Source organism: Lasiodiplodia theobromae, assembly GCF_012971845.1.
Source record: "Lasiodiplodia theobromae strain AM2As chromosome Unknown scaffold_57, whole genome shotgun sequence".
NCBI classification, from domain to species: domain Eukaryota; kingdom Fungi; phylum Ascomycota; class Dothideomycetes; order Botryosphaeriales; family Botryosphaeriaceae; genus Lasiodiplodia; species Lasiodiplodia theobromae.
The window spans coordinates 149,964-175,215 of record NW_023336538.1 but is presented as its reverse complement, the minus strand read 5'-3'; the positions used below and the strand labels follow the sequence as shown (position 1 = coordinate 175,215).

Sequence of the window (25,252 nt, the reverse complement as noted above, 5' to 3'; positions counted from 1 at the left end):
CTCTTTTCCGATGGCTAGCGCGAAGAATAGCAGGGCTCTAGAACATAGTGCAACTTTGCTCCAGCTCTGCCTTAGAAAAATTAACAAATGTGGGTAGTTGAAGCTATTGTCCGGACGTGTATGTGGAATTTTAAATTCGACATTCTTGTCCGGACGATAGCTTCAACGACCCATGAAATGAGCAAAAAACAAATCCACGTTAGCCATCGGCTGCGAGAGGGGACTGTAACTTACTGGTTTGAATCGATTAACCGATTAACCATGGGTTTACTCTATCGCTTTGTTAAAAATACTATCTGTACCCGTACTTTCTTAGTCTAAACATTCAATGCCGTGGCTGGGCTTAAAGGACTCGGTGACCTGGCCATCCATCAGTATTGACGAATATCCAGGATCTGAGAAAAATTGGAATTTTCACCGTGTTCGTTGCCTACACAGCAACGGATTCCGCAACCGCATTGGCATGTGCATGGCGTAAGTGTCAGTAAGACGTCGCATAAGGTCAGTAGCTGTACTCACAATCGATTCTGCTCCACTACCGACTGGGGTAAAGCCTGTTTATACTCAGCTTCAGAAGAGTACGCGGACGTTTTACGTTGTCAAGAGCAGTAGACATATCCAAGTCATGTAGCAGTTAAAATGTCCAACCACCACTCGAGGACCAGATCCAATATTTTCAACTATACAGATCAAGGATTCAAGATTCATATGTGTGAAATATTTGCTTCTATATTGACCAATATCTAATTAATAGTTATTTGAAAGCTATAGATTGGGATTAGAGTAGTATCTAGCTCGTAGTAATGGTTGGTCATTTTGAATGCGATGAGTCGGACTCTAATGAAACGGAATACTGTTAGATGAGGCACCTCCTTCGTTAACCGTATCGGCGCTGTCTTACTCTGCAGGTGACTTGAATTTACAAATACAGTCGGGATTGATCCTCCTCATGACTTGCGGTCAACTTCTAAAAATCAAAATTTTCCAAAGCGAGGTTTGCGACCACGCTTGGCCATATCTTTAACTTCCACAGCAACGTCTACAGGGTACTAAGCCCCTCAAAGTCCGCGAGCCCATACCTCCCATCTATCTACAGTATTCACTTCCTCTTCGAACCCCTTCCACCCCTCGCGCTCTTCTTCCCCTTGCCCTTATCCCCACCACCACCGCCTCCTCCTCCACCGCTCAGCATTACCCTCACCTTCCCCACGGGTACCACGCCGTAAACCTCCGTTTCCTTCCACGCCTTCACCAGCTCCGCCTCCTTCGGCCAAATCCTCTCCACGTCCTTGCTCTCCTTGTCAAACGCCCTCGGCTCCTTGAAGGCAGCGTCCCACCTCCCCAAGATCTCCTTGACCGCCTTGCCCTTCTTTTGAGCGCCGGGCTGCAGCTTGACCTTGTACTTGTACGTCGCGAGCGACGACCACGGCGCGCACACGGGCATGGCGGCGACGAGCTCGTCTCCGGGAAGCGGCCGGCCGGTGAAGGCGTCGATGCCGATCTGCTCGAAGAGCTGTTTCGCCTCCTCCTCGACCGCCGGATCGTTGTCCTCGCCGAGCGCGCCCTCGAGCGCCGCGCGCCGGCGCTCCTCGTCCGCCTTGCCCTTCTCTTGGGCGCGTTGGTGCTGTTCCCGACGGCGTTGCTTCTGAGCCTGTAACTCTTCTTCCTTGCTGACCTTGGGCGTCTCCGGCTCGCCGGATTCTGTGCCAGCAGGCTTCGCGCCGAGGAGGCGAAGGGCGAGTTCGCGCTCCTCTTCGTCTTGTTCGGCATACTTCTGCGCAGCCTTCTTCGCCTTGGCACGCTTTCCTCTGGGAAGAGGAGCTTGCTTTTGCTTTTGACTGGAAATCTGAGTGGTGGCTTCGGTAGGGGCTATCGAGACGGTGTCGCCTTCATCATCGCTGCCGTTGGTAGAACCGGCAGCGGGCGTGGTGAGCTCCGAGGGATTGATGCCCTTGCGAAGCAGTCTGCGCTCACGCGCAGAGAGATGACGCTTTCCAGTCGTTTTGCCCTGCTTTTCTTGCTTGCTCTCCGATTCGCCTTGGCGTTCGGTCTCCTCCCTCGGCTGAACCGTTTCAGCTACATTCTTGGATTCTTCCTCCTGCGCTGGGCTCGGGGATTCCTCCTGTTCGGCTTCCTCTTCCGATTCGGGGTCATTTCCTCCATCCGCTGCATTAGCACCGCCCGACTGCAACGGGTTGTCGCGGTTTTGCTGCTCGTCGTCGCTCTCGTCCGAGGCAGATCCTAGCTTTGCGTCTGGAAAGTCTTCGTCGCTATCCTCATCCTCATCCTGTCCTGCCGTCTCCTCGGGCTTCTCCTCCCATTCCAGGCTGGGTTGCGGTGCGGCAGGCTTAGGGGGAACGTTTCCTTCGGTCAGCCTGTGCTTGTTGTGGTTTTTCTTGCTTTCCTCGGTGATCTGAAAGAGGACTGCGAATCCGAGGAGCAGTTGAGCAGGCGGTAAAAAGTTCTTCTTGCCGTTGATGATGAAGCCACCGGCTTGAAGGTATTCGCCCGTCGGGGTGGTTTTGGAAACTTGATCCGCGTTGACCCACCATGCTGACATTACTGCCTTCGAGTCCCACGCCGAGGAGGTCGAAACGCAGAGGTTGCCGGCCTGTGACAGAGTCGACGGGGGGATCGGGTCGTCGGGAGTAGAAGGGTTGTTCTTGATGATGACGCTCGCCGCTCCGTTGAGGTCGGCATGAACGTAAACATCACCCTTTTTCAAATAACGCCTGTACAGTATCTCGTTCTGTTGGGCATCCTTGCCTCTGTTGATTGCGTGGTCAGCAGGATGTTCGTCCGCAGCGCTTCGTCGGGATGAGCTTACCCAAGAACCAGGTATCCGTCAGATGATATGAAGTACATGAACTTCTCGAACCAAAACTGTTTCCTTACTGGCCTGAGCAGCTCCTTCTCCTGCTTCAAGCCCTTCTTCAAGTCGGCCTCGATCTTCTTTTGTGTGCTCTTCAAAGCCCTTTGTGAGGCTTCCAAGGTCCTTTCCTCCTTCGCCGCTGCCGATTTCTTCTGATCAAAATACGTTTTCGCGTTGGCCCACGGAGTAAGACTCAAGTCGATATCGATGGGAAGCCGTTTATCCTCGGGCTTCGCGGCCGGCTTCTTGCGCTGCTGCTGCCCCTCCTCCTCTTCGTCATCTGAAGACTCGCTCTCGGTCTCGCTACCCTCGAAATCTTCGTCGTCATCTTCGAGACCTGGCTCGGCGAGGAGTAAAGTGACGGTATTCTCGCGAAGGTTGAGCGATTTGATCATCTCAGCGACGGGGTTGCCGTGCTTCCGTTCCCGCTCTATCAGACGTTCGATCTCGACCCAGTCCATGCCCTTTTCGATGAGCCCGTTGACCGCCATGGTTCCTTCTTGAACTCGGTCGACGTTTGCTTGGATGGCTTCTGCTTTGCGGATGTTGAGCTCCTGGGCTCTCTGTAGTCCCCCGAGACGCTTCAGGTGCTCCTGTTTGGCCTGTTCGAGCTTCCGCTTGGCATTTTCCTCCCGTTCCTGGAGGCGAGACTCCAACTTTTGGCCTTCGATTGAGGAGAAGAATTCATCGACCGTCTTGTTGAAGCCCTCGAACTCGAGGAAGGTTAGGGACTCGTCAGCCTCGAACTGTTTCGGCTTGAAGGGGTGGAAGTCTTCGTAGAGGAGTTTTTCCGCGGGCGCCTTCTCTTCTGCACCTTCTGTCGACTCCTTGTCGGCTGGCTGGCCGGTCTTCTTGGCGACTATATACCCCTTTGCGATTTCGGCGCTCGTGATTTCAGCGTCGACTCTTTTGGCCTCGGCGAGCGCCGCCATCAACCCGTCTAGCAACGAGCTGTCCTCCAGGACCTGCTCCGGCTTGACGGAGGTGTCGAAGCCGGTGCTGTGGAAGGCGTGGTCCACCAGCATCGGCGGTAGTTCTGTGATGGATACCGCCAACGCCTTTCGCAACGCATCCTTGCCCTTCTTTTTCGCTCGCTTGTCCGGCAATTCTTGTTGCCTTTCGACCGCCTTCTGCAAGCCTTCTCGCACGCGCTCCCTGGTCAACTCGGGCACGCCGTCGTAATTCTGCCTCTCCGTCAGGTTGTACTTGCTTCCCATTTTGACCCTCTCATGCTCGGCGCCTTCGTCCACGGTGCGCAGAAGCGAAAGGATGTTGAGTTCGCTGTCCGTGAGGATGACGTTGCCGCCGGCGTAGAACTCGAGATAGACGCGGTACAGGCCGTCGGAGAATTGGAACTCGATTATACGGTCGGTGCCTATTTGCTTGATGGATGTGACACGCCGAGTCTTGAGAAACTTGCGTAGCCTCACCACGAAGGGCGAGGGTGCGGCGGCAGTTGCGCGCGCGAAGCTCGTGAGGTGGCATCGGAAACCCGAGTCGACGAGGAGCTGCTCTCGATGGTTCGGCTTTTGGAACTTGAAGAGGAAGATGCGCTGGACTCGAGGTTCAGTACTCGCTTCCGCCAATTCGGCTGACGCGCGGGCAACGTACGGTGGACAGGTCGTAGATGTTAGCTACGCGCAACGAGCAGAGGCTGCTCGAGAGCTCGTGCGCGATGACCTGAGAGCTGTCAGCCGGGGCGGTGCGAGCAATGAGGCCTCCAGAGCCGTACCTTAACGTCCAAAGACGAATAACGCTGCTTCATCGTGGACGGACGGTGTGCGGTGGTGTTCGGCGAAGGTGGGTGACGGACGTTTTCAATGTGCGTCATTGCCAGAGACGCGCGCGCCAAGAAGCAGCCGATCGCGGGGCTGGCCGTAGGGCTGAGCTTGCGGCGGCAGTCAATCACCCGGTCTCCGTAAATGGTAGAGCGGCGTCCCCTGCAGAGGCGCCTCGTGTCGATGATTTATTGTATCTAAGCCCAAAAAGAAAATTACGCTCTTCAGCATTCGTAAACTTTGTTCAGCCCGCGCGCCCTCTGCAAGCTCTAGCCTGTCTGGCAGCCAACCCCCAGCCACTACCTCCGAATCCTCTTGACGGAAGGCAGGATCAACAAAAAGCGCTGCGGCCAGTCTCACGGCAGCCCTTTGATTCGCCCCAACGTCCCGATGCCGTGACTGGGCTTATGCCACGGGTAGGCCCAACATCACAACGCCAAAACATGCCAATGTAGCTCAGAGACCTTGCCTCAAGCGCTCGCCCAGCGTCCGCTTGCCAAACTCCCATGCGTTCAGCAGACCCTGTTCCGACAGGTCGATGTTCTTGGGGTTGAAGTCCTGCTGGGGCGGCCTGCTGACACGCGATGCGACGATGACCGGGTCGGTCTCGAGGATGATGCCATCGTCGACGATCTCGTCTATTGCGAGCGAAACGAGGTCGTAGTTCTCGATGATGGTGCGCTTGTCGGTGGAATTCCTACAATCTGGTTAGTACCGTGTCGGGGCCAATTGGGATGGTCTGGAGCGCAGCTTACTTGAGCAGGATGTTCAGGGAGTCGCGGAGGGCGAGGATGACGTTGTAGAGCAGGATTTCGTTCTCTTCGGCACCGCCAACGACGTACAGCATGACGTCCGACTCCATCTTGAACACGACGACGCGGTTGTCGTAGAGGATGACATCACTGGTCTGCTTGGCCGTCTTCTCGAGAAGGCCTTTCTCGAAGGCCTTCTGGTCCTTCAGGTTCGGGTAGGGGTTCGCGCCAGGATAGCTCGTAGCATTGGCGGGCGTGCCAACCGGCGGGTGCGGAGCATTGTAGTACTTGGCGAGGATGCGCGACGAGTCGTCCGTGGAAAGGATCAGGATTGCGTTGACGGAGAAGAGCGAAAGGGCCATGGTGGGCAATGTGGCCGCGAGTGCGGGTTCTTATGCGGCGCGAAAGTGGTTGCGAGTTGAGCAGCGCGGCCGGAGTTGCGACGGTGATTCCCCTTGCTACGTCGCGGCAACGCGCCTGAGCTCGGTGGCCTTTTTGAAGCCTCACCGCCTTCGCCGGCAAGGGTCCGCAGCACCACAGACACAAAAGTCCACCACCCGTGTGCAGCGGACTGATTTGAGAGCTTGGGAGATGCAAAAAATAGTATTCGAGAGCTCCGAGCGCACAGCGCGGGAGCGTTGCGGCCACGACTTTTCCGCCGCATCGTGCGCGTCTCCGGCAGGCGCGTCTCTAAAAACTTCCGTCCGATCGTCCACCAACCCATTCTGCATTGCTCGCGCTCACCATGTCGAGTTCGCGCCGCATAGCTGCTGCAATCTGCCCTTCCGCACCGTTCCTCGTTCCGCGCCGAGCCTGCGCGGTGCTCCGCCTTCCACACTTCAGTCCGGGCTCCGTTGCAGCAAAGCATGATGCCGCCCGTTCTCGATCCCGCCGCCCGCAGACGCAGTCGTCTTTCCTCAGGAAGGCGAAGGCTGACCAAGGTAGATTCGGTCCACCTCCGGTCTTGGACGAGCAGTCGAGAGAAGTATGCGCACAGCGCCCGCTTGGACGATTAATAAAGGCTGATTGCTAGACAGCTACTCTTGTACTTTCGTCAACAATGCACCAACAGAAACCTCGAAGACGTCATTCGCCTCTACCCAAACATGCTTGAGAGCGCTCTCCTCACACACAATGACATCCTCCACGTCGCCAAACTGATCCATAATTATTTTCGCAAGCTGGAAAAGACCAGGAGATCGGAAGCCATGCCTGTTTTGTTCGAATTCACAGACCGTGTCATCGAAGATCTCCGGACCGGTGCAGTTCCCCCGCACCATGCTGCGAATTTGCACCTGCTGTCCTTTCTCAAAGAAGCCGGACACTTTGACCGGGCCATCAAATTTTGGGAATGGCTCAAGCAAAAGAGCAACGACTTCGTGGACGCTGCTGTCTACGGAGCTGCAATTGAGCTCCTGACGACGCAGGGAAAAGCCGACCTGGCTGAACTGGAGGCTGTGTACGCCGAAGCTCTCCGTCGCTTCCCGGGAAATTTCGCCCAGTACCATCTCTCGCCGGAAGCAATGGTGCCAGACCGTGGCCAGCCCGTCGAGATCAAAGGACTTCCCACTTCGTTACTTCAAGGCATCACATCCGCAAGGATAGAACGAGGTGATTGGCGGAATGCATACCTCGGGTTCGATACTGCGCTGCGCCTGTTCCCGACCCAGGTTCCTGAGCGCTTTTTCGAGATGTTCGTATACAAGAGGCCGCTCGCCGAGTCGTACACCGTCTTCGCCATGGCCTGCCGGTCTGGTGTCTCCCTGAGGCCAGAAATTTTGACCGCCCTTCTGAAAAAGTTGGTCGGAATCCAGCCTCGTGCCTCCATGGAGGACAGAATCTTGGCCATCAAGGGTATGCTGAACGCTATACACGTTTACGCCGGTGTCGGCGGTTCTGTTACGTGTCACCACGTCAGTGTGCTCGTGAAGGGATTCGAAGACCTGCTTCCAAAAGCTCCGCAGGGAAACCCAGCCAGTGAAGCAGTCAATCGGCTCGTTGGTAACACTGCACGCGAAACCGTGCTGACCATATCGCAAGCTGGTGTTCCGCTCACCTCATCGACAGTTGCTAGCATGGCGGGCCTTGCAGGCAAGGCGCGGCTGCCTGAGCTCCTCGGCCGAACGATCCAGGACATGACCAGCGCGGGTATAGAACCAAATGAAGTCGCACACAGAGCCATGGTTCTTGCCGCCGGGCAGATCAAGCATCTCGAGCTGCTCGAACTGAGCTGGAAACGCCTCGTGGAAGCCGCCGAGGCATCCGGGACGCAGCTGGACGTGGTTGACTGGAAAGCTCTGGCGCGCGCGAGCGTCAGCGCTGGCCATGTCCGCTTCTTGCGGGAGCAGACCATTTCGCTCAGCCACACAATGACGGACGACATTAGGCACTCGATTGAATGCGAAGTGACCGAGGAGCAAACAGGGGAAACCTCGAAGCGTTCGCGTCGCACACAGGAGTTCCGTGGAGTGGAGTTCACAGAAGCGGACAATGCTCTCGTCAACGCTGCGATACCGGAAATCAAATCTCAGGTCAAGTCGACCGCTGCGCTCATGAAGTCTGACAAGCTGCTCAACTTCTACGAGCATGCTCCTGCAATGTCGTTGGTCGCCAGGCCAGCAATAGGGTCGGAAACGGCGTTGCGCACGGTCTACGATGAGCTCACGACAGACCCCCGTCTTCCTGCGACGAACCAGCCCCTCCGACCAGCGAAGAAGAGTGCTTTCGGCTACCCGTTGGATTCTTTGCGATACGCCAACTGGAAATCCATCAACGAGCTCCTCCTCGATGCCGAAGCTCACGAGGCGGAGCGGCAGCGAAGGATGGAAGAGGCTATGGAAGAAAGCGGAGATTCGACTGGACTGGAACCGTCCATTCGAAGATTTTTGCACTTAAAGCTCTCACCGCATGGATTCCGAAGGGACCGAAGCGGAATTGCCGCCGAGGACGATGCCGCCCATGCGTCTGATGAGATCGGGCGTGTGAGACGGGAGATACACCGGCTAAGGGCGCTGCAGGATCAGCCACGCTTTGCATTGGACCCCTGATGCAAAATAGACATGCTAATTGGTGCTCGGAGGGCTCTTGGGAAGATTTCACGAGGGAAAATGGGACTCGATCGCCGCTCTTCTAGAATCCTCGATATTCGAAATTGTGATGAACCGCGTTGCGTGCTCGTCGACGGCAAAATGAGCAACGGACAAAGATAGAAACGGAAGACGCAATGCCTCCGTACGATGGCGAAGCCGCCAGCGTAATTGATCTGCCTTGCGGAGGGGCAAGCTGGTGCGACTGTTGCAAGAGGATTTCCCCTCAATGTCACTGGAGCACAACAGCAGTTCACAATGCGTGTCTCTTCCTTCAGCGGTCTAAGATGCGAGTTTGAAAACAAAAAGGTGAATAGCGTATCCATCAGATCTTTTGCCCCATTCCCATTCCTCACACGCCGGGCTCGTAGGACTATCAAAACACCAAAAGACCCCCAAACCTTGAATCCGCCTCTGAAGAGTAACAATCCGTGAGAATGCACCAAAAATTCCAAAAGACTCCAGATATTTTCCCCGCTTTAACCCTAAGTTCCTGACGCACAGACGGAGAGAAGACGTATCAGAAAAAGACGCGCTGTACAACGTCAACGCACAACACGTTGGACAAGCAACAAGATTCATGCAGCGACGACGCCGGCCTCCTCGTCGAGCCGCCTTCTCGCGGCGGCCCACATGTCCTCGGCGGATTGCTGCGAGGGCTGGTGGAAGCCGTTGCGGCCGAAGTCGACGGGCGAGGGCGGCGGGGCCTCGAGCGTCTCCTGGACGGCCTTGGTGCGGGTGATGTCGAGCGGCGACGAGGCCTTGAGGGCGGCCGACACGTCGTGGCCGAGGGTGCTGTGGGTGAAGAGGGAGAGGCGCTCGCGCGGGTGGACCGGACGGGGCTGGGAGAGGAGAGACATTTTGTTGGTGATGTTTGGTTGGTTGGGGGGGGTCCCAAAGATGGTATCGGTCAATGTTGGTTTTGACGATTGCGGTGGTGTTGGTGTGGAGCCCAACGAGAGAAACCTGGGGCGGATCGTGTGGGGCAGTATTTATGGGCTGCGGCTCGCGTTGCACAGCTGGAACGACTGAAATTTTTGTTAGTTCAACATTTCCTGCCGGTCGCGCAACAATAAGCTTACAAGCTGGAACCCGGTGTGTTGGACGACGGGGCTTCCTGGGGTGGGGAGTGGGCCGGATCCGGAGGCTGGTCGGCGCGCGGAATGTCTGGACTGCTGCGGGCGGGCGTGGTGATTGATATACCTAGTCACGGCTCGAGGCGGAGAAGCAAGTAAGGGGTAACAAGGCTGAACACGTAGTATGTGGAGGTGGCTTGAGCGGGCGTCTCTAAATAATTTCAGCGCGCCTTGGGGCAGTCTTAGCGTGCTACGGATTATATTTATACACGCGAGCAGCATTCTTACAAATGTACGAGCGGCGGGCGACTTGGTTGGGTATTTGTACACCGCCATCCTGACTCGATGCGAGGCGGACGGAAAAGGCAAGTCCGCTGCACTCTGTGGGAGAAAGTGCCAGGGACAACAGGGCTGCAAGCTCTCCCCCACGCTCTAGTCCTCGCTAGCTCGCTTCCGTCTTCCACTTGTCTTCCAGAACGCCCCCAAAACAATCGGATACGCGACCGCCCTGTCCCTGCCGGCTGCCTGACTGTGACGGCGTTTGTTCACCTGGCAAATGAGGGCGCCCAGCCACGGGCTGAGAGATTCCGTCGTGTCCGAGACCAAACTGTCGTCAGCCCGGCTTCGTACCACGCAAAGCCTATCCATCCTTTTGCGTCCGCACGCCGCCTTCCCCGGATCCATTGAAATTGGGCCAAGCGACGCGGGTGATGAGATGGGTGGCTTGTTCTGCTCCCGGCGCCGCCTCATTTCACGTGTCCGACTACTACGAGGCCATCTGGAGACAGCCTCGCCTGCCAGCGCAGCGGAAATCAGACCGCCAGACCGCTGAATGCAAAGTCATGCACATCCCGGCCCCTTCGCACGTCGCCTATTCACGAACCCCAGCTTCCCCATATTCCGTGCAACCTGCTCTCCACCAGACCGGTAGAGACGACGCCCCCCTATTTGCCCGTTCGCGGCTATCGGCGGAGGCTGACGCGCTTCAACAACGGTGCACCCGCGCACAACAGCTTCCGCTAGCTGCGATCGTCTCTGGGTATCGGCGCCTACAGCAGTGGGACCTTCCGATAACCTAAAAACTCTATTGGGTGGACCAGGCGATGGTGGTGAGCGGATACGAGTAATGGCAGTAAAAGTACGATGATTCTCGATCCCGCCGCAGAGAATCCGGGAGGAGAAGAGGAGCGGTGAGATCGTCTTTACCTTGAGGCAAGAAGAATGCGGAGCCGGCCTTCATGCGTTATGCTTGCTCCGCTCGACAGCAACGGCCTTGCTTCGCTCTGCGCCTGCCGTGGCTCTTTCCGGGCGTCGGCATGCCGTGCGATGACACGCGGTGCGAAAAAGCTGCTCTCCCCCTGCAGCGTTGATTTGCTTTTGTCTTTTCTCTCTTCTCGGGATGCTCTGCGCCGATCTCATGCCACGGAGGGGCGGGAGCAGCGGGTATAGGCGCCTGCATGTCGTCCTTCTTCATTAAAGATTTACCAGGCTACACGGCCGCGCTGCGATGCCGCCCACAACTTCGTATGCGCGCAGCATGCATGTCTCACTCACACAGCATCCGCCAGCTAGTATCAAGGACCGCTGCATCCCAGTGGCGCTCTTGCAGCGGGCCAAACGGGTCTGCAGATCGCAGTGGGGCGGCGTCCAATGCCTGCAAGGCCGGCATGCAACCCGGGCCGTGTGGGTGCCAGAACGAATCGAGATAGCGACCCCCGCCCTCGCCTTTTAACCGTCGCTTTCATGGGCAACCTCATCGACTCGTCTCGCGCCAGATTCGGGCCGCATGGATTTCTGGGCCGGCGGGAAGGTATGTATCGCTACGACGACGTCAGTTGGCATTCCTCCGTCCAAAATCCTCCCATTCATCCTCGGATCTGCAGCAATCCGCCCACCCGTGTCGTAAAAGGTAGGGATATTGGCCGTATTGACAAGAAACAACGATGCTTCAGGAGAAGAAAAACAGGCAGGTTTGCTTATTTGTCAATCTCCATTTCGTAAATGATGAAACTTGAAGCTGACTGGCCGCCCAGCTTCGGGTATTTTTTTTTCTTCTGCATAGCACCTTATCGAGAACGGTGCTTGATCGTAAAGTTGTTGTATCATGAGTGGGCCTCTACTCATCTCGATTTTGCGCATGTCCTCTCTGCGGGATCTGCTTACATCTTTACTGTGGTACGCGCGGCAGAAAGGGATATGCGCGATCTCAACCTGCATCTGCGCCAGATCGCTCACATTTTTTCTCCCAGTGAAAACCGGGGGAAACAACGACAGGTACTTTCCCGACATCTTGCTCGTCTTTTTTTTTCTTTTTTCCTATTTTCCCTTTTTTTTTCCTATTCATATCTTGAATAGAACGTTCTGCCGCTTCTCCCCGGTCTCCTCGGGAACCGATAGTCGATGGTGGTACAAGAACGGGCAGCCACTTTTCTTTTCCCCTGCATGCGCGCGTACGGGGCCGACGGATGCTACTAAAACCTTCTCATGTTTCTATCCGGCGCGCACACCATGCTATTATCGTGCTTTTTCGCAGCCCCAGACCATTGACCGCTCGTATGTCATCCTATCTATCCATGACGCACGCCAGATTCCTGTCCAGCACGCGTCTCGAGCCGCCATGCTATGCAGGGTATCTGAAACATCGCTCCGCTCTCTTTTCTTTTTTCTCACTGCCGCATGCGCTCCGTCCATTCCTTCAACCGCACCGTGTTTCAAACTTGACCATCTTTCCTGTTTTACTTCTTCTTATACATTTCCTCGATGCAACCATTGTCGCGCATGAGCATACCTGCGTTGCCGGCACTACGCCGCCGTTGTGCACAGAAGGGTATTACATCCGAAAGCTAGCGTTATTTTGTTTTTCACTCATGTCATGGGTAGCTGAAGCTACCATCTAGACGAAATTGTCGAATTAAAAAGTCTACGTACACGTCCCGACGATATTCAACTCTTCATATTTTCTTTTCACTTTTTTTTGGCTGCTTAAAAAAAGCGCGAGGAATAGTTGCCCTAGATTCGAGGATTCTGTTAATCTTCGCGCTAGCCTTCAGCTGCAATACCCCTCTGAATACAGATGAAGCGAGCGCAGTGCAGGTATTACAAGTTTCAATCTGCAACGAAAGGACTCAACGGCTTGCCGGAGAATGCATCTTCCTTTTCCTCGCTCTAACATCAACTCAAAACACCCAACCATGCCTTGGTGCTTCGATAATATCGGCCTCACACCCCACCCAGCCATTCCATTTCTCAATTGCCTTTTCTTCCAACGCGGGACGCCGGAACCGCTGTAGTCTGTACAAGCATCGTCCAGTGCCTCTGCTTCCTGCTCCGCGTTTTCTTCCTGCCATCAACAGCCACCCCGCCTGCCATTGGCCACAAAACGGATGCCGATAAGCCAGCACTGCTTCCACATACATATGTAGGTGCATGCATCCAGCACGCAACGACCCCTGCGGCAACCCCCGCCCTCCCACGGCCTCCCTCGTCCGCAGGAAAGAAGAAATCCCGGCTGATGACGAGGCGCTCCATATAATAACCGAATACGCGCGGCCCGGTCCGGGCGACAGGAACGGTGCGCAGACTGGGAAGGGCCATCTTGTCAATGTGCTCGTTCTGCGAACCGTCGACGTTGATGCCGATCAGCTCGTGTCAGCACATCTGCTGTGCTGGGGAGACGGGTGGACCCGGCTGATCCCTACTGAAATCCCATCTCCGTACGGCGGCAGATTGGCATGCATTGCTGTAGTGCGGCGGCGGTTCCCACGCTGCAAACCGCCGTTCCTTGCTGCTTTGGTTTCTCCTATCTCTTCGACTTTTGGGTTTATCAACCATCACACGTTTGTGACACATACACGTACTCAACAATTTCAGTCTCTGCACTTGGGGAGCGCGGGCGAAATGCCCCGGCTGGTCGCCTTGCATTGCATGCGTGCGTATGTACGTGCGTGTGGATGTGTCCCTATGCGGGCATCAACGGGAATGTATGTACAATTCGTGCGAACGGTGGCAGGGTCTGGAATATACTCCGCTACGTATATATCCGAGAAGTATTACCGGTAGTACCCGCGATACGTGCACTCACGACGCGTTTCCCGGTCTCGTAAATGCTAGCCGCAGGATGCTCTTTTTTGGGGGGCTGCAAAATACTGCCACCACTAATCACCCAAAGAGCGATGGGGTCGAGAACGAGAGCGGTGGAACAATCAGGAGAGGAACAGGGATAAAGTGCTGATGGAGGTGCGGGTGCTTATCAGAGGGGTGCAGTAAATTGTGGCTTGGGGGATCTCGCCAAGTCTATACTTCGTATGTGGGTGACAGCTTACGTTTACCTGCATCCCCGCGGAGGTCCTCTTCAACTCCCAGAACGTTGTAGATGAATCCTTGCGGCTCCATAGACTGGCCTAGATTTGCGGTGCGGTTCTCGCCGCTGCGCAATACTCTCTTATCTGAAGAACTGCAACCCCATGTAATGAAGGCAATGTCACATGTAAATTTTTCTCAAGTATCGTTTCTTACCCTGCGTCGTCTAGTTGTATTTTCGTATCCGTAGTTAAAAGAAAAGAAATTTTGATGTCATAATGTACTCCGCTTCCGAGCTTTACTTCTTGGCCGGCATCTGCGCCAGGTACGCCTGCGGGCCAAGCTCAAGTAACTTGGCGTCTTTCTCCATGACCTCCTTCTTGCTGGCTTCAAAGTAGTTGTGTAGCTTCTCGCCAATGCTCGGGTCCTCAACGCTCAGGATCCTCGCCGCCAACAGCGCCGCATTGGTGGAGTTGTTGATGCCGACAGTGGCGACGGGCTCGCCGCGCGGCATTTGGACGATGCTGTACAGGCTGTCGACGCCATCGAGCACGCTGGCCTTGACGGGGATGCCGATTACAGGGAGCACGGTGAGAGCAGCGGCCATGCCGGGCAGATGAGCTGCGCCGCCCGCTGCTGCGATGATGGTCTTGAAGCCCCGCCCCTCTGCGCTCTTGACAAACTCGACCATCCACTCGGGCGTTCGGTGAGCTGACGTGATGCGGGTCTCGAAGGGAATGTCGAACTTGGCGAGGATGTCGAAACCGGCCTTCAGCACCGGCATGTCAGAGTCGGAGCCCATGATGACGGCAACCAGGGGCTTGCGCGCAGGCGCTGGGGTCGCTGCGGCGTCCTCGGGAAGCTTGCCAGACTGCTTGTCCACAGCATCGATCAACGGCTGGATGAGAGCCTCGGCCTCCTCCATGGTGCGGGCAGTCACGGTCAAGTGGCCCATCTTGCGGCCCGGACGGGCCTCTGCCTTGCCGTAGTCGTGAATGCGGATGCGAGGCGACTTCTTGGCCAGGTCGTAGATTTTGATGTGAGAGTCGGGCGTCTTGCCTCCAAGCACGTTGAGCATGATCGCAGCCGGCTGCATGAGGTGGATATCGTCCTGCGACAGGGGCTCCTCGGTGATGGCTCGCAGGTGGGCTTCGAACTGGGAAATAGAGCAGCCTTCGATGGTGTAGTGGCCGCTGTTGTGAGGACGAGGGGCGATCTCGTTCACGAGCAAGGTGTCATCCTGGAGGAGGAACATTTCGACGCCGAAGATGCCCTTGCCCTTGAAAGTCGCTACGGCTTTCCTGGCCAAAGCCTCTGCCTTTTGCCTGATCTCTCTCGAGACGCCACGGGCGGGCGTGTAGGTCAGCTTGCAGATGCTGTTCTCGTGGATGGTCTCGGTCGTGGGATAAGCGATGGTGCCATCCTTGGTCTTCACGGCCATGACCGCAAGCTCCATTTTGAACTCGGCCCACCTCTCTGCGTAAAGGGGCCTGTTTCCGAGCTGCTTCAAGGCCTCGGAAACGTCCGCTTCCGACTTTACGGGAAAGTTGCCTTTGCCATCGTACGCCTCGGTCTTGGACTTTAGCATGAAAGGGTAGCCAAACGAGACGCCGACGGCCTGGAGCTTCTCCTCTGTTGCGTCGTCGATGCTTCTCGACTCGGCGACATCGACGCCGTGCGAGCTGAGGTGGAGCTTCTGGGCGTATTTGTCTTGGATGGTCCTGACGGTACTCCAGTGAGGTTCGACTTCGACGGTGCCTTCAATCTCCTCGAGCGTAGAGGTGTTGATGTGCTCGATTTCGAAGGTGACGACGTCGCACGCCTTGGCCAGCTTCTTGATCGACTCTGGGTCCTTGAACGAGCCGTCGACATGACTGTCGTGCGCGCTGATCTGCTTTGCCGGCGCGCCTGGTGCATCCAGAATGTTGATTGGAATCTTCATCCTGTTGGCCGGCTCGACCATCATCCGGCCCAGCTGGCCGCCGCCCAGGACACCGACCGTCTTCGTCATGTTGAGGCTGAAGTCTCGGTTAGTCTCATCGAGATTGCCAGAGAAAATGCAGTGCAAGCCGGGACAAAGGGTAGTATGATTCAAAAGCACGTGAGATAGATGGTGGAATCAGCACTTGCTCACACGACCATATGAGTTTATTGTGCTGCATTCCAAGAGTGTGTCATAATCATGTTCAAAGCAACCACAGAAGAAGATGGTCGTGTGAAAACCAGACAATGGCAATGGTAAATCATCGGAAAGTTTAAGCGGTGGACTTACGTTTCACAGCGGAGATTGCGGGGCAGAGTAGTAGGGAGAAGCGGGCGAGATGGAGGGGCTGTCGTCGGGCTCGAGATTTTTTGGCAGGCGCCCCAGATTTCGGCGCCGTCACTGCGAGATCGGCGCGAGTCAGCCCGCCCGCATTTGGCTTTCACGCCGACTCGCCAAACTCAACACCATGGTTCCTTGTGGGACACTGATGCAATCTGCGCGACTCTTGCGCAAGCGCCCCGAGCAAATGCCATGCATGTGCACCCTTCGCCCACCTGCACAGGAATGGATGCACTTTGAGCTACAGCACCGCCGCTGTTTGCCCACTGCCGCCATCACCCCTCTCGGCGCCAAGCCTACGAGAACACGGTTCCAATTGATCAGAGGTAGCGTTCCTTATCATCGCGCTTGGCATTAGTGGTTGCCAAATCTTCCCCGCTGCCGTAAGTTCCCGGGACGGACGCCGAGGCAATGTGCCTCTCCCGGCTTCTCCCTTTGCAGAGGCTGAGGTAACGATAATAGACGAGGCCTATTAACGAGTCTGCATCTTTTAGTGCCGACAGCCGCCCGCCGAGTCTTTGCGGTACTTCTGCCTGGCGCTCGTGGCGGGGTATCTCGGCGAATGACGTACGGTGTTGGCCCGAAAGGCAGTGATCCCGCACTTTTCGCCTATAATCAAGATCGATGACTAACGGCGGCTCAGCAGCCCCAGACTAAGCGTGACGTGGTCGTGTACATCACCCAGCAACGGAATGGAGACAGCAGGACGGTGAGAGGTTAGTGGCGCACGCGACAGCGCCAGCTGATTGTAGAGCGGCGGGCGGGCGAGAGCCACTACAACGTGACCTTGCTTGACCGGGAGCATGCGACAGGAGGCGCCTGCGCAAGGCGGTGCAAGGGCCGGCCGGTGATTGGCGCGACGCGGCCGAGTCGCAACAGGAGTCGAGACATGACCCGGGGCCGCGCTGAAGAAGCTGCCGTCAGGAATGCGGGCATGCGCGTATTTAACGGGGCAGGGGCGCGCGGCGAGCAATTGCGATGCTGTGGATCATCGCCCGGGCGTTGAACAAAAACCAAAAGGCTCGTCCCGCAAACGAACGGAGATCTAGAAAACGAAGCCCTCGCCCAGACTAGGCCGAAAACAACCGCCTCCATCTAATCTCCACAGGGCCGACAAGGCCCACGCAGCGCCGCGATCCAAACGTCAGGGCGCGAGCTCCCCCACGGCAGCCAGGAACTGTCTTTGCATGGCCTCCGCACTCGTTGATCCTCCTGTGTCGCTCCCCTCTCCTTCTCCTTCGCTTCCCGCTTCCCGGACGCGCCGCACCGCGCATCCTCGATTGATGATCGCTGTTCCTCCCGCTCTCGAGCCTCGAGTCCTGCACCGGTAGGCATCGCCCAGCTTGCCTGCCGTCCGCGAGCTCTTCGCCCGCGCAGCGCGCCGTGTGGAATCGCCGCCCCAAATGTCGAGCCTCTCGGCGACAGAATCCAGCAAGGTGAGTCTGAGCTGAGTCGCGCCGCCCGCCCTCGCGCCCCCGCTGACCGCACCGCCCCTCCACCGCAGACCCCGGCGATCATGTCCTCACCCACCCCTCCGTCGCGCATGGTGCGCGCGCGCGAGTTCTTCTCACAGCCGGTCGCCGCCTCGTTCATCGCCGGAGGCGTCGCCGGAGCCGTCTCCAGGACCGTCGTGTCGCCGCTTGAGCGATTGAAAATCCTATTCCAGGTCCAGAGCCACGGACGCAACGAGTACAAGATGTCGATAGGCAAGGCTTTGGCCAAGATGTGGCGGGAAGAGGGCTGGCGAGGCTTCATGGCCGGCAATGGCACCAATTGCATCCGCATCGTGCCTTACTCGGCCATACAGTTCGGCGCCTTCAATTTCTACAAACGGGTGAGGCTGGCAAATCCGGGAGGGAGGGTGAGCATCGCTGACGCGTCGAGCAGTTCTTCGAAGACGCACCCGGAGTCCCTTTGAACCCCTACCAACGCCTCATCTGCGGCGGCTTCGCGGGCATTACTTCCGTCACGTTCACGTACCCTCTGGACATTGTCCGCACCCGCCTTTCCATCCAAACCGCATCCTTCGAGGGCCTCTCGAGCAAGGCGAAGAAAGAGCTTCCGGGGATGTGGGGCCTCATGATCTCCATGTACAAGAACGAGGGAGGATTCTTTGCCCTGTACCGCGGTATAATACCTACGGTTGCCGGAGTCGCACCTTACGTGAGCGGGAATCGGCCGAGGAGCGTGACCCGTACGCTAACAGGCGCATAGGTCGGTTTGAACTTTATGGTTTACGAGACGATGCGCAACATCTTCACGCCGGAGGGAGACCAGAATCCAGGCGTCTTTGGGAAGCTCGGTGCCGGTGCCGTCTCCGGTGCCGTCGCACAGACGTTCACGTATCCATTGTGAGTTTGCCGCATCCTCGAACAGCGTGGCTAGTGCTGATGCGTCACAGCGACGTCCTACGCCGCCGATTCCAGATCAACACCATGAGCGGAATGGGCTACCAGTATAAGTCGATCTGGGATGCCTTGACGACCATAATCAGGCAGGAAGGTTTCAGAGGACTGTACAAGGGAATCGCGCCGAACCTTCTCAAGGTCGCGCCAAGCATGGCGAGCAGTTGGCTCAGCTTCGAGCTGACGAGAGATTTCCTGATCTCTTGTAGGCCGGTGGAAGTATGAACGCATCCTTGACGGGGTTGGGTGAGCCACATTTGGATCCTTCTTTGCACCATTTATTGTCACAACAATTTACCACTTACTAGGCGCTCTGGGAGGAAGACCATGAGACGGCACTTAGCCGCTACAGAGGAAACATACAGCCGGTGGAGAGGAGTGTACAGGAGCAATGGTTATCAGCATTAGGCAGGGGAGGTAGGACTGTCTGCATCAATGGGACACGGAAGCGGGCGTTACTGGAATACAGCGGGCCGAATAAGGTACAGCGGATAGATCGCAACCAAAAATAAAGAATGTTTTCCCACCGACGACGTGCGGTCGTGGACACCAATCTTTGCGGGTGAAGCCGAGCGATGAACATGGCACGTCCCGAATTACGCTCGAAATACAGATCCCCAAAGCGCTCGCTGGCAGCAACCTGGCATCGTCGAACGTGTGGTTTCCGGAGCGGCAGGCGTGACGTAGGCGAGAGAAATTCGTCTCGCCGGGTCGAAACAGTCGCCGCAGACGTGTGGCCCAAGCAGTCCTTGGTGGCGATGGCACCACGTGCCTTGCAATCCGTGGCGACGCTGCGATGAGGAACGCGAGGGTCGGGTGGTCCGCGGCGTCGCGGTTGCCCGTTGGAGAGGCGTGAGGCGTGCCAAGACCCCAAGCGAGGCCACACGCTCCGTGCGCTCCAACCTGAAAATCGAAGTACAGGAAAACCGCGACTGCGACACCAACGACGACGGACGACCACCTCGACAACCGACAACCGCCGCCGCCACAATGGGTACGTGAAGCCCTCTTCGCACCGCGGAAGAGCACCCGCACGCTGCTACGGCACGATATTCGACACCGGCACGAGCGAGAGCGACCTGGCTGACACCGTTCGCTGTACAGGTATCGATTTGGACAAGCACCACGTGCGGAACACCCACCGCAAGGCTCCCAAGAGCGACAATGTCTACGTCAAGCTCTTGGTGAAGCTGTACCGCTTCCTTGCCCGTACGTGATTTCCCCCGGGGTCGAGAGGTGACAGGCCGGTTTTCGAGCGAGCGAAACAACCGCACCGAGAGAGAAAGGCAGCCGGGACTGGAACAACGCTCCTAACATGAATTTTCACGCAGGCCGCACGGATGCGGACTTCAACAAGGTCGTCCTCCGCCGCCTCTTCATGTCGCGCATCAACCGCCCCCCGATGTCCATCTCCCGCATCGTCGCGACCGCCGCCAACAAGAACTCCGGCAAGTCGCACGAGGGCAAGACCATCGTCATCGTTGGCACCGTCACCGATGACAACCGCCTGCTTGAGGTCCCCAAGCTCTCCGTCGCTGCTCTGCGCTTCACCGCCACCGCCCGTGCCAGGATCACCAAGGCTGGCGGCGAGTGCCTGACCCTCGACGAGCTCGCTCTCCGCGCCCCCACCGGCGCCAACACCCTCCTCCTCCGCGGCCCCAAGAACGCCCGTGAGGCCGTCAAGCACTTCGGCTTCGGTCCCCACTCGCACAAGGTAGGCAGCACAGGCTGGGGACTCTACCCCAGAGATTTTCTTTCGAATCGACCGGCCGCTGACTCGTACTACAGAAGCCTTACGTCGAGTCCAAGGGCAGGAAGTTCGAGCGTGCCCGTGGCCGCAGGAGGTCCAGGGGTTTCAAGGTGTAAGCGGTGGTCGGTGTCATGGTCGCTATTGCTGTTGGGGTCCCCTTCGGGCCTTGGTAGCAGTAGTAGAAGTGGGGAAACAACAACGGCGGGAGGTTATGGAAGGAGGAAAGGCCTTCCCTTTCTCTCGTCGTATCGGGGGCTCCGAAAAATTATGGCGATCATCCTGCGTGGTGCATGGTTACTGGGCTCCTTTTATGCTGGCTGGCGAAATCCAAACGATACTACTGCCTGCTTCCTTTACGGTTATTTGCATCTGGCTAAGGGAATACAAAAAATGTTAAGTCCATGCCGTTTTCGCCACCTCTCCCAAAGAAATCAGGAAGGAGATCGAGCCAAAAGTTTATACCCCAGGGAAGACAATTTCACGATTTCGCTATGCTTTACCACGTTGTCTTTGCGTACAGGGACCCACGACTGCCACGGGCGATTTCTGCTCTAACTAATGCCAGCGCTAATGCATAATTCCATCAGTGCCCCTCATTGCTCAGAAGCCAGCATCAGTGGCATAACTCCCTTTCGTTTTTCCACACGCCTATATCATCCCCTCGCAAAAACCATCACCGTCTCATTTCAGCATTCCATATGGATTTATGTGAAACAACGTCTGTCAACATCGCCCTCTCAAATAGTAGAACAAGATCAATACAACATTTGAATGCCTACCCGTTCTAACCCCCACACACTGACTGGACGTCACCTGGGAATTGACCTAATTACTGACACTTACGAAAATGAAAAGAAAGGGAAGAGAAGCAAGACAAAAACCCCCGCTGCCCATGCACAGATTATCTCGGCGCTGCAAAACAACAAGACTACACCTCGCTTTTGTCCTCTTTTTTATATTCGTTGGTTTGCTTACCTGAACAGAACGGCTCTGACAAGCTCTTCCACGTCGACGACCCAACAGACAACGACATGTGCGGACCTCATGGTCGTAAGAAACACATCCAACCTTATCCTTTCACTGGTGTGTCCTAACTAGAAAATGAGAAACTGCATTCGAACCATTCGCTTCGCCTTTTCACAGCGAGTCCCTCCCTCAAAATCAACCCCAGTAAGGCGTCCGCAAGCCAGTAAAAGTCGACGCCATCGAAGCCGAGTCGGTTGGATCTGCTTCCTTGGTCCGGTGGCCGGAGAGCTGTTTGAGCCGCGCGCAAGCCCGTTATTAAAAGTTTCAAAAAGACAGCCCGCGCAGGCGTGGTATAATAGGGAAAGGTTTTGTTCGTCTAGAATGAAGTGCGATGCGAGTGCGGGTCGAGCTTTATGTTTTGAAGGAAGAGGAAAATGAGAAAGTGGTATAATATGAAGGTACGGAGGGAGGAGGAGGGAGGAGGAGGGAGGGGTTTCAAGGGAATGTGAATGTCATAAACTTACCTCGAGCTGAATATTACGGTGCACGTGGACCAGCCAATCAACATAACTCTGTGCCTCTCCGTTCCGGTCCTCGTACAGCAGCCTGGCGAACTCGTACTCTGCACCATCGAGTCCTTGTCTTGCAAGTTGGAGAGTGACGGCCTTGCTGCCGCGAACCTGCTCGAGGTACTGCATGATGTTGCGAACTTGGGCGTTGAGGTGGGTTTCGAGGACGGGGAAGTTGTTCAGGAAGGGGTTGAGAGCCCGCAGGTCGTTGACACCAGGCCCGAACAGATCCTCGAGCAGGTTCGGCGACACGGCAGCGTGAAGCCAGAGGATGACTTGTTGCCCGTTGTCCACGAGGTAGGCACCGCCCTCTTCAATCTTGGAGTAGGTGGCGCGCACACCCGACGGCATGAGCAGCCGCCCGCTCTCGTTGGCAAAGCCTTCGGTGGGTTCGAGGTTGTGTAGAGAGTAGATGCGGGGATAGAGGTAGAGAGAGAGCTCGGTAGGGCCCATGGACTTGAGCATGCGTGCGTCGTACACGCGGCGATCCGTCGGCTCCTTGCCGCCCTTGAAAGCGCGAGACTTGATCAGGCCCAGCATGTACATGCTGAATTCCTTGAGATGCTCGGGCAGGACGAGCTGGCCTGGGGGGTGGCCGTGCGAGAAGTTCTTACGGTAGGCGGCCAGAATGTCAACCGTCTTCTCCGTAATGGCATTCCTGATGTCCTTGAGAGAGCGCTCCGCCATGCGCGACGCGGCTTCCTTGGCGATGATGTTGACGACGGCATCCTGGTCGACGCACTTCATCGTCTCGACGGGATTGTCGTTGACGCTAGCAACGAGATTGCAGCACCTCACTCTCCTCTCGCCACTCGCGGTCGTGTACAGCAGCGCGCTCTGGAAGTGGGCGTCAAGCTTGGGATCCAGCTTGCCATCGTAGCTGAACATGACACCGATCGACTTGTCCGCGTCGATGACGCCGAACTCGAGGTCGGCACCGAACGTGTGGTGGTAAAAGTTGCCGTGGTAGGCGGAGACTTGCAGACCGTTCGAGCAGCGGACCTTCATGAGAGCTTGGTATCCGGTTTCGCGAGTGACGGTATGTCTGATCTCCTGAGAGAGCTTGAGAGTATCCCGAGGGCTGTGGAAGTTGGGGTAGTAAAAGGTCTCGCCTCCGGTGACTTCTGCGACGTGGCCTATCGTAGCGACGTCGAGATACCCGCCGCTAGGCGCGGCCAGGAAGAAGTCGATACCGATGCCAGCCTCGCAAAGCTTCGCCCCGATCTTTTTGTAACCGGGATGCTCGGTGGTAAGCAGCTTCTTCTCTGCGTCCGTCCCGTGGCCCTTGCCGTCGTCGCGGAGGAACAGGCGACCGGGGCCCCATGTGGGCAGGGTTGCGAGCGAGCAGACAATCTTGCCGCCGGTCGCCTGCAATGCGTCCAAGGCGGAGTGAAGAGTCGAGAGCAGAGCAGGCTCCGGGTTCTTGATCTGCGAGAACATGGTGGGCAGTTGCGTCAACAACGCGGTGATGACGGACTTGGACTCTTCCGGATCGACGAAGAGGCCCTCGCTGAGCGGGACGAAGGGGTCCTCGATGTCCGGCATGACCATCATCTGCGCCTTGTCCAGGCTCGGGCTCAGATTGTAGAAGTGGATCTCCTTGTCGTAAGTCACGATTCCCACCTTGGCGCCCTTTGGCAGTTTCTTCGAGCCCGCTCCGTTCTGCTCTCCGCCCTCGCCTTCGCTCCCGTAGAGCGCGCTCATGATTCCCTCGCAGAAGCCGTCGAGGAAGCCCTTGTTCACGGCCTCGGCGCTGACATCGACCAGGAACAGCCAGCGGAGGCCCACGGGCTCCTTCGACCAGTATTCCTTCGGGACCATGAAGTCCACGGTTCCCAACGTAAGCTCCGGCCTCTGCAGACGGTCGACGCGAATGCCGGAGGGATCTGTCGGGGCAAAGTACTCGGGCGCCACGTCGTTGGGGAAGGTGCACATGTTGCAGACGAACTTGTTGCCTCCGGACCTGAAGGTCATGAAGGGATTGATGTACGCCCGGCATCTCCTGCACCTGGGCGGCCCCGACTCTCCAAAGTCCAGCACCGGGACGGCCTGTTCTCCTTCTTGCGGCGCCGCGAGCGGTTGTAGCACGAGGCCGAGGGGAAGAGCGGTCGAGGCGAGCGCATCCGCAGACTGGGGTATACTGTTCAAGGTGAGCCTGGCGAATCGCGGCGCCGAATTGCCCTGATCGAAGGCGACGAAAGGAATGGCGGCCGGCGGAGGCAGATGCTGCTCCATGGTCGGATACACGTTCTCTTGGTAGAACTGCGCTGGGACGTCGCGAGCCCGGGGGACACTGGGGATCTGTTCGGGATCCACCTTGCCCTGAGCAGAGGACGCAACGGAGCCATTGAAGGTGCCGCCGCGAGCGGCATGCTGCATGGGCGTGGCGGGGCTCCCGGGGACAAAGTTGCTGGCAGCGGCGGGGAACTGGTTCATGGCGGGGGTTATGGGCTGGTTGAGGAACTGCGACGGGGTGGTCGCGCCTCCTTGAGGGATCCCGCTGTAGGCCTGCGAGCTCCCAGCAGCGTCAAGCTGGTGGTAGGCGTGCCTGTCCTTCTTCTTGTGAGGCCTGTGTGCTTGCGCCTGGCCTTGAGCGTCCACACCGAGTCCCATGCCGCCCATCTGCTGCGTCAATCCCGACATGTCCGCCTGGCCGGGCGAAGGCTGCGCGGGAAAGTAGCCCTGCTCTTGCTGAGGGGTGCCGGCGTGGGGTTGTTGCGGTGTGCCGTACTGGTTCGGAGGGGCATTGGCGTACGACGAGCCAGATTGCTGGTAGCCGCTGGGGCTCGGAGCGACGGGCGGGCGGTATTGATTCTGGTTCTGCTGGGGGGACGGCTGCTGGCCGTTCGCGCCGGGCGAGTGCGCCCCGAGGGCGTGATACATGTTGAAGTCGGCCATGGCTGGCGCGACGATAGATTCGGCGGGCTAGGGTTGGTCCGGAGGGCAATGGGGTCTCTCTATGCGCGGGCGACGAGGCGGCAAAGCAGGCGGAGGCTTGCGGGGATCAAGCGAGCGTGAGGAGAAAGAGCATAGTCTTGTCGGCGCAGGAAATGGCCAGTTGGGCGGGGGTGGGAGCGTGGTTGCGGGCAAGTTTATGGCTTAGCTGTCCAGTGCATGGCGAGGATCACGGGCATGCGCGCTTTAGCGCGCCGCGAAAGGGAGCTGCGGCCACGCTAGACTCAGAGCCCCTGCTCCACTCCCGAACGTCCCACACCACTATTTCACTGACACTCGTCTCATCGCTCCGCGCGAGCTCGTTGCGGGCCAATTCTACAGCGGCGTTTGGTCGGTCGGCTTCATGATATTCATTTTGCAGTCCTAAACCAGGAGCCCCGAGGAGAGGGTGTTCCAGCATCCCTGCGTCTAAGATTAGAGA

The 25,252-nt window shown here is 57.2% G+C and overlaps 8 protein-coding genes across 8 annotated transcripts; 3 read left to right on the top strand and 5 right to left on the bottom strand.

Annotated features, from left to right (window-relative positions):
• Positions 1-1,099: 1,099 nt before the first annotated feature.
• On the bottom strand, positions 1,100-4,637 carry LTHEOB_12102 (Ribosome quality control complex subunit 2; the record flags this gene model as incomplete). Its single annotated transcript, XM_035508933.1, has 4 exons — positions 1,100-2,768; positions 2,828-4,425; positions 4,484-4,552; positions 4,605-4,637. The coding sequence occupies 4 exons, from the start codon at positions 4,635-4,637 to the stop codon at positions 1,100-1,102; spliced, it is 3,369 nt and encodes a 1,122-aa protein (XP_035365363.1).
• A 469-nt stretch (positions 4,638-5,106) lies between these two features.
• Positions 5,107-5,764, bottom strand: LTHEOB_12101 (Coatomer zeta subunit; the record flags this gene model as incomplete). Its single annotated transcript, XM_035508932.1, has 2 exons — positions 5,107-5,347; positions 5,406-5,764. The coding sequence occupies 2 exons, from the start codon at positions 5,762-5,764 to the stop codon at positions 5,107-5,109; spliced, it is 600 nt and encodes a 199-aa protein (XP_035365362.1).
• Positions 5,765-6,147: 383 nt separating this feature from the next.
• LTHEOB_12100 (Pentatricopeptide repeat-containing protein chloroplastic q9ls25) lies at positions 6,148-8,449 on the top strand (the record flags this gene model as incomplete). Its single annotated transcript, XM_035508931.1, has 2 exons — positions 6,148-6,343; positions 6,636-8,449. The coding sequence occupies 2 exons, from the start codon at positions 6,148-6,150 to the stop codon at positions 8,447-8,449; spliced, it is 2,010 nt and encodes a 669-aa protein (XP_035365361.1).
• Positions 8,450-9,066: 617 nt separating this feature from the next.
• On the bottom strand, positions 9,067-9,348 carry LTHEOB_12099 (uncharacterized protein; the record flags this gene model as incomplete). The annotated part of the gene is made up of 1 exon (XM_035508928.1): positions 9,067-9,348. The coding sequence occupies one exon, from the start codon at positions 9,346-9,348 to the stop codon at positions 9,067-9,069; it is 282 nt and encodes a 93-aa protein (XP_035365360.1).
• Positions 9,349-14,161: 4,813 nt separating this feature from the next.
• LTHEOB_12098 (phosphoribosylaminoimidazole carboxylase) lies at positions 14,162-15,874 on the bottom strand (the record flags this gene model as incomplete). Its single annotated transcript, XM_035508927.1, has 1 exon — positions 14,162-15,874. The coding sequence occupies one exon, from the start codon at positions 15,872-15,874 to the stop codon at positions 14,162-14,164; it is 1,713 nt and encodes a 570-aa protein (XP_035365359.1).
• Positions 15,875-17,589: 1,715 nt separating this feature from the next.
• LTHEOB_12097 (Mitochondrial carrier protein) lies at positions 17,590-18,816 on the top strand (the record flags this gene model as incomplete). Its single annotated transcript, XM_035508926.1, has 5 exons — positions 17,590-17,622; positions 17,691-18,020; positions 18,074-18,349; positions 18,401-18,537; positions 18,588-18,816. The coding sequence occupies 5 exons, from the start codon at positions 17,590-17,592 to the stop codon at positions 18,814-18,816; spliced, it is 1,005 nt and encodes a 334-aa protein (XP_035365358.1).
• A 765-nt stretch (positions 18,817-19,581) lies between these two features.
• Positions 19,582-20,457, top strand: LTHEOB_12096 (60s ribosomal protein l18; the record flags this gene model as incomplete). The annotated part of the gene is made up of 4 exons (XM_035508925.1): positions 19,582-19,585; positions 19,696-19,800; positions 19,923-20,305; positions 20,380-20,457. The coding sequence occupies 4 exons, from the start codon at positions 19,582-19,584 to the stop codon at positions 20,455-20,457; spliced, it is 570 nt and encodes a 189-aa protein (XP_035365357.1).
• Positions 20,458-21,819: 1,362 nt separating this feature from the next.
• LTHEOB_12095 (Sec23/Sec24 family protein) lies at positions 21,820-24,774 on the bottom strand (the record flags this gene model as incomplete). Its single annotated transcript, XM_035508924.1, has 1 exon — positions 21,820-24,774. The coding sequence occupies one exon, from the start codon at positions 24,772-24,774 to the stop codon at positions 21,820-21,822; it is 2,955 nt and encodes a 984-aa protein (XP_035365356.1).
• Between the last annotated feature and the right edge of the window lie 478 nt (positions 24,775-25,252).